We start from the raw sequence: 11,174 nt of genomic DNA, 5'->3' as shown, positions 1-11,174 counted from the left end.
CTGCCTTCCAAAAATTTTGGAGAAAAAAAAACTTTCTGATGAGTTCTCACTAATTAGACGAAAGACAAATGTCAACAATTGAAAGATCCTTTCGTTCCTACAGACTGACATTTCCACCCCTAGTTTAATTGCTTGTGTAGGCCTTAAGCGTGAGGTTCTTTTTTTAAGTTCTCTGCACTCACTGCCAAATACTAGCATGGGCATGCTGTGAGAGATTGTTGGATCAACAGCAGCCCTAGCTATTTTGAGCTCTGTCACAGCTTGAAGTTTTAATATATTTGAGAGACCTGTCAGTCATCTCACTAAAGTTTTTGTTTCAGGACGAAAGATTCAAGAGTGTCTTTTGTACCTGACACAGAAGTTATAGGCCCAAGGAGTAGAACTGTGGCATGCATCTCATAACCGCTGTCACTCATACTGTACATCTTCCACATCAGCTAGTGAACATACACTTACAAAGGGTTAAACTTGGACAACAGGAACTATACTTATGTGTGAATATGCATAAATGTATTCATTTAAAAACTACAAGAAAGTTTTTGTGTTTGGCTGAAACATTCATTCCCTACGTTGTTGACTTTATTGTCATTGTTGTTGTTGTTGTTGTTTATTCACCTGGCTTATGCCTTTCTCCAAGACAACTTTCAGCAATGCTATTAGTAATTAGCAAGTGCATTTCAAATTAATCTTCCTCATCACATTTTCATTAAATGCAAAAGAACTCCCGAGTATTGTATTGAACTGCTCTTTTTCTAATATGAGATTGAGATAATTGCATTTCTGCTATAAATGTGGTTCCATTCCTACAATTATGTCAGCATTTACATGTGACATAACCCCTCTTCCTTCCAACAACACCCCCTCATGCCTGGCAATGTAATTTTAGGTAAAACCTACACGGGGAAATATAACACATTTTTGAAATACTGTATAAAGGGAACATAGAAAAAAACAGAGCATATGCAGGACATCCTCCAAGGACAAGATGTGGTCACACTATGAAGAAATTAGACTATAGTGACTGCTTCCTAAGATGACACTAATCCTGTCATTATTGTCCATAGAATGAATGTAGATTTGGGTAAAATACAAAGGAATCACATGATTTGTTGAGGTAATTCACCAAGATCACCAGATGGATCTTGAATTGCTAATAATCTCTACATGTAGTGTAGCTGTTTCTGGACCAGTAACATCACTTTTCTTGATATTGCAGCGGCTGCTGTTATAATGCAGCACCTGTACTATCATGAAAGCTGCTATTGTTCATGTTTTTAGTTTTTGCATTATTTCTGGTACATTCCTCAACACTGCTTCGTTGTCTTCTGTCTACGTAGTAAATTTAGTCTGCATCTCTTGTCAATTGTTGATTGAATTCATAACATTTCATGGCCTTGCCACTTTTATTATTATCTTAAATTATTTATTAATCACGGGAAAAAAAAGGGGTACATAGAATTTGATTAATTATATTTGAATAGTGCCATGGTTGCACAGTTTTAAGCATTGCTTCCTCACTATACAGGTGCCCTGGGTTCAATTCCCTAACTGCTACTGTACCTGTATGGAGTTTGTATTTTCTCCCCATGTTCATGTGGGTTTTCTCCAAGTGGTCTGTTTTCCTCCCACAGTCCAAAGTAGGTTAATTAGCTTCTGGGAAAATTGGCCCTGGTGTGTGAATGTTTGTGCCTTGTCATTGACTGGCATTTTACCCAGGGTTTATCCTGCCTTGTGCCCATGAATAGTCTCTGGCTCCCCTGAAATCCTGTATTGGATAAAGTGGTTAGAAAATGGATGAATACAAATATTTGGGTTTCTTGTTTATTGAGAGGCAATTCAACATTGGACATTGTTTGTAGTTTTAGTCTGAAAAGAACACTTTGCAACTAGTACAGGTATATTCAGTTACAAAGCAGCAATGTACAGAGCTCATATGGGTTTTTCCAGTTGTGTTATACTGTACTAAATGTATAATGGCACTTCAAACAATATGGTTACAAAACAAATTATGTTTACTGTGTTTGTCTTAAATAATAAATAATTATGATCCCTGTGTAAAATAGTTTAGGTTAGAAATGTAAACTACAAGCGTCATGGGATCATGATATTTGGCAAAACATATTCATGCTGAGTTACTTGGCGTGAATATCAGCAAACCCATATATAATGAAAGCCAGAGAAAGCTGAAGAGATAAAAATGAAAGGCAGAATAAAAAACAATATTTGACCAGCAATTGATTGGAAAATCCAGAGAACATTCAAGAAGTGAACATTCATAGAAGTTAATATGAACTGATATTCTGGGATGACGTCATTGAGCCCAATTTCTTATTTGTCTCCTCTAAACAGACTGAAAAAATGATTATTGATTATACTGCATATTGCATATGAAAATTGGAAGATTAATTAAAGATGAATGCAAAACTATTTACTGTGTAATTACTTACAATAAATACTTTCTAACTGCTTATGCATCATTTCCTTTTGTTTGCATCTCTGTGTTGTATGATGTGAGTCTTAAATGACTAAGCAACAGGGGGATGTCTCTTCTAATGCCTCACTTAATTTCCTCTCAATTTAATCAGGATTCATTACCTTCGTTATGCATTATTCTTAATGCCTACAAAATTCCCCTCTGTGGTACTTTATTCACTGCTAGCCTACAAGATTGAGTGTGAATTCCCAATCAAGATAATCTGCTATACCACTATTTGCCTGATTTATACAAAAGGCAGAGAAGTCAATCATTGCGTCCTGAGGACATGTGCAGCCCAGCTGACCACAGTGTTTACGGACATCTTTAACTTCTCCCTGTCACAGTCCATGGTCCCCACCTGCTTTAAAAAAAACACTATTGTTCCAACCCCCAAAAAGACAAAAGTGACATGCCTGAATGATTACTGCCTAGTAGCATTAACATCTGTGGTGATGAAATGCCTGGAGAAGCTGGTGTTGTCACACATCAACTCCTCCATCACAGAGTCCCTGGACCCCTTGCAGTTCGCCTACCAGAACAACAGATCAGTGGATGATGCTGTCTCCCTGGCTCTGCATATAGCCTTGGAACACCTGGACACTAAGAACTCGCATGTGAGAATGCTGTTTGTGGACTACAGTTCAGCATTCAATTCCATCATACCCAGTCAACTGGTGACAAAGCTCAGGGGATTAGGTCTGTGCAACTCTGTCTGCAACTGGCTGCTGGACTTTCTTATCGAGAGACCACAGGTGGTGCGGATAGGCAATAACACATCAACACCACTCACCCTGAGCCCTGGAACCCCACAAGGCTGCTGTCTGAGTCCAAGGTTGTACTCACTATTTACTCACGACTGCACAGCAAGACACAGCAACAACCGCATCATTAAGTTTGCCGATGACACCACTATAATAGGACTGATCAGTGATGATGATGAGTCCACTTACAGGGATGAAGTTGTACAGCTGCTTAGGTGGTGTCATAGCAATAACCTGGACTTGAACATAAAGAAAACGAAAGAGCTAATAGTGGACTTTCGAAGGCCATACACTCACTGCCCACTCAGTATTGATGGAACGGAAGTGGAAACAGTCACCAGCTTTAGGTTTTTGGGAGTTCACATCTCTAAAGATCTAATCTGGACTGTGAACACTGACTCTATCATGAAGAAGGCTCAGCTGCGCCTTTATTTCTTGAGGTGCCTCAAGCGATGGGGGATACCAATACATGTGTTGGTGAACTTCTATCACTGCACCATCGAGAGCGTCCTCACCAACGGGATCACCGTGTGGTATGGCAACACCTCTTCGCGAGAAAGAAAGGCACTGCAGAGAATGGTCAATATGGCCCAGAACATCATCGGCTGCGGTCTCACCGAGATTAAACAGCTCTATGAGGACTGCTCCCGTGGTAGAATTCTGGCCATCACAGAGGACAGTCACCACCCCGGGCATGAGCTCTTCACCCCCACTGCCCTCAGGAAAGAGATATAAGAGCATACGGACACTTACCACTAGATTCTTCAATAGCTTCTATCCACAAGCAGTGAGACTGGCAAACACATTTAGCCATCCCCCTCGGACCACACCTACACCATCACCATCTACCTCTACCTCTTTATGATTTCTCATCTATTGCACATCTCCAGTCATTGTTTACACGTCTGTATTGTTTACATTCAAACTGTCTACATGTTTACTTGCACATTACTTGTCTATTGTTTGTTTGTACATTGTCTTGATGCACTGTTTGCACTTTGTCTTGTTTTTTACACTTGTTTTACAATCGAGAGACTTTCTGTAAGTAAGAATTCCATTGTACTAGTACCGGTTACATATGGCAATAAAGTTCAAGTTCAAGTTCAAGTTCATATTAACATCTTTAGCTTAAAAAGAATTGGGCAGTTAAGTGTCTGGGTAATTATGTGGTTTCACGTGATGTAGAAAAGATTTCAAAACCTTGTTCAATACAGTGAGTTTGACACTGTGAACTAATGTCCTGTGAATACAATTATAAAAATGTTCAAATGTTATTAATTAAGCCACATTCACTCATTAAATAAAAAAAACATATGATTTGAGGCATCCATCATATATACAATGTACAGTATATGATCAAACGCAGTCTTAAACATAACTGTACTGTATTATGATCGGGGGATAACAAGCTTAAAACCCTCATCTGGTCCAAAGTCTACTAGGCGACATCCATACCGCAAAATGGAGACATTTCAGATACATTTGGGTTTCACTGTTTTGAATAGGAAAAATTTGGCTTATATTTGAGAACATTCCAATGAGCACACAATGTGCCCAGGAGAACTTTAAACAAAGCCCATAAAAGCCAAAAACATCATGTGATTTGTAAACCAAGGTGAACAACTAGTGTCACAGCTTTTAATCAGTTATAAGATACAACAAAAAAACTTCCCACAAAACTGCACTTATACATAACAACATCAGTTTAATATTTCAGTAAAAAATACAATAACAAAATAACAGTTTACTCAGTAAAATGTACTTTCCTTCAAAACTGCAGTATCTATATTTGTCTACATAACACAGAACATGCCTACAAAGTAAATAAACTCAACTCTTTGGTTAGATTAGGTCACAAGGTGCATATTGTATATTTGTATGCACTTTTACTTTTTATTTTAAGCGTACATATTATAAACTGCCTGTCTATTGATTAAAGGGGGACGTAGTATGATTTCACGTTTTCTGTTATTTTACAGTATTGACATATTTATTTTCAAACTGAATGTGATCTTATATATTTTAAACTATTATATATTTCTCCCAGAAAAGTGAGCTACAATGCAGCAGAAAATGTTACAAAACAATAGAATTTCTAACCCTTTTCTAACTTTCTCTGTGTTTTTCTTTTAAAATACATAAGTGGATATAATGATATCTTAAAAGCCTATTTGAATAACCTCCACTATGCTTTGTTTTAGTTAAGTGAAATGTTACAGTATGTGCAAGCTCTAAGCTGTTTCTTAAAAGTATGTGTGAATCTGTACTGTACGAGTCTTTCTCAACTCTTGGTTTAACTTTTGTTTTAAAGTTGACAGATTCTGCAGAATGTCTTCCCCTTTTAAAGACAATTAAGACATCCAAATGAATTTCCAAAATATATCTATCAATCATAGTTGCTTTTAAGGGAAATACTTCAGCATTCAGGCACATTTTAAAAGCCAGTCTGTTGGTTGTCAGTACTTCAATTTTATGCAGCCTTGTGTCTATTAGAATGTCATTTTACATTTCCAGCTATACTAACAAAAAGCTAGTAAGAAAGGATTTTTTATTCAATCATGGAGTCTTCTAAATTGTTTTTCGCAACTTAAAGATTTTCTTAGTTGTTTATTCGTTGCAAACATTTCATTGTTTGAGTTGTTCTTGCAGACAAAAATATGTACTAGAAATGAGCAAACATCATGAATGTCTTGTTTTATGTCATTGAAACTAGACATTGGAACCATTCATTACTGCACATTCATTTTGTACTTGTTTATTACAGTTAGAGGATGTGCTTATTGGAAACAGGCTAACAGGAAGATATGGGAAAGTTAAAGAGTAACTCCACTTTTCCCTATAACCATCGATAAGAAAATGTAAAAATAATGAGCTAGTTACACAGTAAGGCTATACACATACTGTAGATATAAAAACATGGCGCTATTGAAAATATCATCTGTTGTGCATTTCCTAACAAATTAACAATGAACTTTAAATTAGCCTTGTCAAATTCAGTTAGGTCAGTAAGTTAAGGATTAGTGCTAATCAAGCTTTGTGAAACCAGTCCTTGAGTCCTTGAGTGTTTTTTCTCTTTTGATGGAATAAATAGTTATAGTAGGAAATAATAATTTACACTAGGGAGAAAGAAACAAAGATGCTTATAATGAATAGATTTTGGTTGACTTCTTTTATAAACTTGAATAAATATCTTCAGCAGAATTTAATTATCTTTCCTGAAAGTGTTGTCTGCTAAAATAGTGGTTCCATTTTATTGATTTTTGTTAACCATGGAGTGGCTGTAATCATATTTTTTGTATATTAATATTTGATTTTTAAATAAATTAACATCACCCATATGTACTTTCTGGTTGTCATAAAAGACTAAACTTTAGTGTTGAGCTCAGCCTCAAACAATAAAATAAAAAACATTACATTGACTCATTCCATATGCCTATTTGAATTATTATTCCAATAACAATACACTTTTAGTGTTTATCTGTAAATATAGATGCTAAACGTTAACATACGGTCGTGTTTAACACATTAGAATGAGCTTATTTACAAGATGCCTTAACTGATGTCGTTTTAAGAGAAGTTTGGAAGAGTCTCTGCTGGGAATGTATACAGATCACTAAAAGTGTAAATATTTTCTCAAAGAAAGTGTGGAATGCCAAGACATTGTGCTTTTGAATACACTCATTTAGAGAAAAATATGCTTACAGTAAAACTTTGATCAAAGAAAGTCTTGAGAACTTTCAGGGCATTACAAAACAACTTTCATTGTCTTAATCAGAACAACAGGTTTGCGAGTAAATATAATTGTTCCAATAGAAAAATAAATGTTCAAATTTACAATCATGGTTATAACTTGCTCTAAATCAAATATAATGCCAACAATAATAATAAACAAGTGATAGTATCATCCTAACAAAGTATGAACTACAGTATATATCTTAAGGCATACTTTTTAATGGCGACATGTGGCTGCAGATTTACGTTCAAAATACAAGATTCAAAACAACATGAAAGTATGACTTGGCCAGTTTATGGATTTATTTTCCAGGTTCAGCTTTGTATCGACTCAATTGCATTCACCACACGATGTATGCAATTTGTCACTGGAGGTCATTGAATGAAAGCACTAGGAAGTGGGAAGGAAAAGGACGTTTTCTGGATACAGCACAGATAGACACAGCCCGACAGGTTTTCTCACAGGGGATGATAATGAACTTTAAGAGGAAATTTCATTACAGCTCAGGATCAGCCTTAATGAACATGACATTTGTTTCCCTATACATACAAGTGTATACATTCCTCCATTTTCAATAGCTGCTTAGTCCAATATAGGTTCACAGTCACAGGCGTACATGCAGTTTAAAATATATTGGTTTGTCCAACCTTGGTACTTGAGTGAAACAATCCAGCAGGCTTTGTACAGTAGATCCCCCTTAAATATGCCATTTCTAAACCCAACCTTCCTTTGATCACTTAAGCAAGTTATTAGTTCAATTCAGTAGTTAAACTAATTTGAAATAAAAGCAAGAATCAATAACCATTAAGGAAAACTGTTGGCCTTTCCTGACTTTATTGAACTAATTAGTTACTATATTAATGAAAACACACAGGTGTTCCAGGTTTGTACAAATGGATGATGCTGTATAAGGGTGACCTGACAAATCTGCTGGATGTCAGCTCTTCAGGACCAAGATTGGCCACACCTGTTACATATGTTACAGGTTCTTTTAAGGTTTTTTTAGTGACATGATCCCATAGGAACCTGGACAGCATCAAATTCTTCCCTGATGGGAAATCTCAAGTCTTTGGCATACAAGAATTCACCGCTGTCAGGAGTTGTGCTGTGTGGCTCTGAGGGCAGCGAATTCTCGTAAAACAGATGATCAAATCTCTACAGAGGCAGAAATGCACACTGTACATATCTAAGGTATAAGGTGTAAAACACTTTCAGCTTTTAGAACAATCTTGTCAAGAACAACCCCTGATCACTACAAGACAGCACACAAATCAGGGCCAGAGGGCATACTGTACTTGCAGATACAGTTTATTAAGGACAAGTGTAGGAGAAGGCCTGTTTTGTCCAGATAGAGGTGGTTGTATGGAGCAAATTATTAGACAATGATATACTGATTTTCTAGCATCATCAAAAACATAATGTGAGGCCATCCTTGAAAGAATAATTTTGTTACTAGTCTGTCTTATTCAGAAATGTTCATATTAAGTGCTGTCATAAACTCTGCTTATATTATATTTTTGGCATAGGGTTGCAAAAGGTTTAATGACTTACAAATATTGGTTTCAAGATTATGCACCAAATTTAATTTTAGGCTTATTTGCTGGAAATGTTTATTTTAAATAATCCTATGTGTAAATTACAGGGTGGCAACATTGATGCCTTGCAAAGCTGAGGCCTATCTGTGTGGAGTTTGCATGTTTTTGTTGTGTTCACATACAGTAGGATACCTCTGAGTGTACTGGCTTGCTCCCACAGTTCAAAGATATAGTGGTAGGCTCATTGGCTTTTGGGAAAATTAATCCTGATATGAGTGTGTGTGTGTGTGTGTGTTTGTGCCAGTGTGTGACCTCTGATGGACTGCTGTCCCATTAGGGTGTGTCCTGTTTTGCAACTGTGGCCTGCTAGAATAGATTTTGGCATCCCCTGTGTAAAGCAGTTAGTAAGTGGATAGATGTGTGAACTATACATTACAGTGTAAACCATAGGTATAAAACAAAGGTTATTGTGATTAATAATATATTTTTTCTAAGGCACATTTATCTACAATGTGTGCAGCAGCAATGGTGAAAGATGCAATGCATTCTCACTTGTCATTGTGTCACTTGAGGACGAAGTCCAAAAAAGTCCTGCTTGCCTAGCTGAGCCACCTTGCCTAAGCATGAGTGAAATTGCGGGGTCTGGATTAAAGCATGAAACAAAATAATCAGAACAAGCTCTGCAGTTCCTTTCGACCTAACTATTAATAAGAAATTAATTTTGGAATCCCGCTCCTCTCCCCTGCCGTATCCCACTTAACGTTTTGAGTTCCTGCCAAGTGGGCTCCACATGGCAGCTGCCGCGCATGCGTCTAGGTCTGTGGCTGAAGTTGGTTACTCGCGCCAGGGCTTTAATAATGAAGTGAGGGGTGTTAATACTGTATTTTGTAAAGCCTCTAACTTTTAAGAAGGGGACGAAGTCGTTCAAAAATACGTAATAGCAGTTGTTTTGCTCCCTTTTTTTCTCCACGCCATTATTTTTGTTGTTGTTTTTGTCCGGTATCTGTTGAGGTTAAGTAGCGGAGAACATCTGTTGTGAACTGACAGCGTAAGGAAAAATACAGCTGCTATAATTTAAGATCGCAAACCAATATGCATGTGTGTACATTTTTGATGGAGTAAATATATGAAGATAAGCAGAAACTAAGACGTTTCTCTGAAGATCTAAAGCATCCTTGGCAGGGTACGTATATCTCAACGTATTGCCGTTGCATTAAAATATTATTACATGTGTTTGTTTTTGGCTGAATTCTGAAAATGCCAAAAAAGATACAGCAGATGAAATGGGTGCAGTTCAGTTGAAGTGTAGATATCGGCTGGTGATAAAGCAAAATGATGACTGTGTGCGAGTCACTGTGAGTAGTTCATAATCGATTTAAAGGGAGAGCAAAGCTACTGTCTCAAACGCTGGAAACCTGCGTGTAGCCCGAGGGCTTACGAGCTCGCTTTATTCAGGTACTTCGGTCCGGAATCGGGTCATTTTTTGTGTTTTTTAAGCCGACTTTTAGTTGTTGGGGGAGGGGGTGATGTAGGTCAGGGTATCATCAACAGTTCCTCTTCTCCCACCATTATTATTATTTATAGGTGTATATTATAAATATAAATAACAGTATGTATTCAAAGCTTTTAAGTGTCGCTCATTGCAAGTAAAGTTAAATAGCTACGGGTAGTTATCTAAATTATGGACTTATTTAACATTTGCTTCTTAACGGTTTGTCTAACGTTGTTTACCGGCAACGGTATTGGGCAGTAATAATGGTCGTGGCCTCCGTGTTGATGTCTTGTCTGTATTTAAATTCGTTTAAATATATATTTTTTTTCAGCTTTCATAAGTAGTGCAGCGCACCGATAGCATAATTAGCTAATTTAATTCGCGTCTGTGCACTGGAAGTGTGGGAAGGCACCTAGTTTAAATTTGCTACATACACGAGAGCAAAAGTCCATATTTGTTTGTTTTCAGCAGGTACTTTTATTTTTCTTTTAAAATACGGTATCTTGTTCTGAGACTAAATCAGATCCACGTGGAGTCTGTGTTTATATTTGAGATGTTGAAGGAAATAGGATTCTCTTCCTGACACTAGGATCCCTCCGTTGAAGCCCAATGGGCTCTTGGCTATTAGCCTGTCTTTCCTGGTGACTTTACAGACACTTAGAAAATCTGATACCTTAGAAAACATAACGGTTGGATTTCACATTAAGGACTCATGCTTAACGGTTAATTTCTTCACAACATAAGTTTTAAGGGAAGTCGGGCAGCATGATTGTGCGAAGATGCGAGACTCAGTGGATATGCTTTTGCTAGGGGAAAGTGGCAACTGTCGCAGAAGTTGTCTTTTAAATACATCTAGGTAAACATTGCGTAAAAATATATCATTGCTGTGGTCGTTAACTTTAAAGTTCTAGATATGTAGCTGTCATTGAATTAAGCGCTTAGTCCAGAGCGGCTTTGTCATCGTATATTATTTCCTAGGAGTAGCATGTAAAAGATGCTTGAATGATATTTGAATATAATATCCTTATCTTGAAAATGTTCCTTGCGTCTGAGGAATTTATGGCACATTATGTGTCCGATGCCTTATGAAGGTCAAAATCCTTCGTTGTGCTTTTAAATAGGAAATTTGATTATATTTTCCTGCTTTCCGTTTTTATGTTACAGTAGTGCTTTTACC

General features: G+C 37.0%; 1 protein-coding gene across 16 annotated transcripts in view; it reads left to right on the top strand.

Moving 5' to 3' along the window:
• The first annotated feature begins 9,326 nt into the window (after positions 1-9,326).
• Positions 9,327-11,174, top strand: part of eya4 (EYA transcriptional coactivator and phosphatase 4) — a 93,998-nt gene continuing 92,150 nt past the window's right edge. For 7 of the 16 annotated variants that reach the window (XM_006625828.3, XM_015347496.2, XM_015347371.2 and 4 more), the window contains exon 1: positions 10,724-10,853. In XM_006625828.3, coding sequence (XP_006625891.2) covers positions 10,777-10,853 — 77 coding nt within the window. In that variant the 5' untranslated portion in view covers positions 10,724-10,776. Of the gene's footprint in view, positions 9,689-9,945; positions 9,961-10,723; positions 10,854-11,174 lie in introns of those variants that run through there. The other 9 variants (XM_015347469.2, XM_015347429.2, XM_015347394.2 and 6 more) reach the window with 4 other exon arrangements.

This window comes from Lepisosteus oculatus, chromosome 2 (assembly GCF_040954835.1).
Source record: "Lepisosteus oculatus isolate fLepOcu1 chromosome 2, fLepOcu1.hap2, whole genome shotgun sequence".
Classification (NCBI taxonomy): domain Eukaryota; kingdom Metazoa; phylum Chordata; class Actinopteri; order Semionotiformes; family Lepisosteidae; genus Lepisosteus; species Lepisosteus oculatus.
Note: the sequence above shows the minus strand (reverse complement) of the source record. Positions and strands in the feature narration are given on the sequence as shown.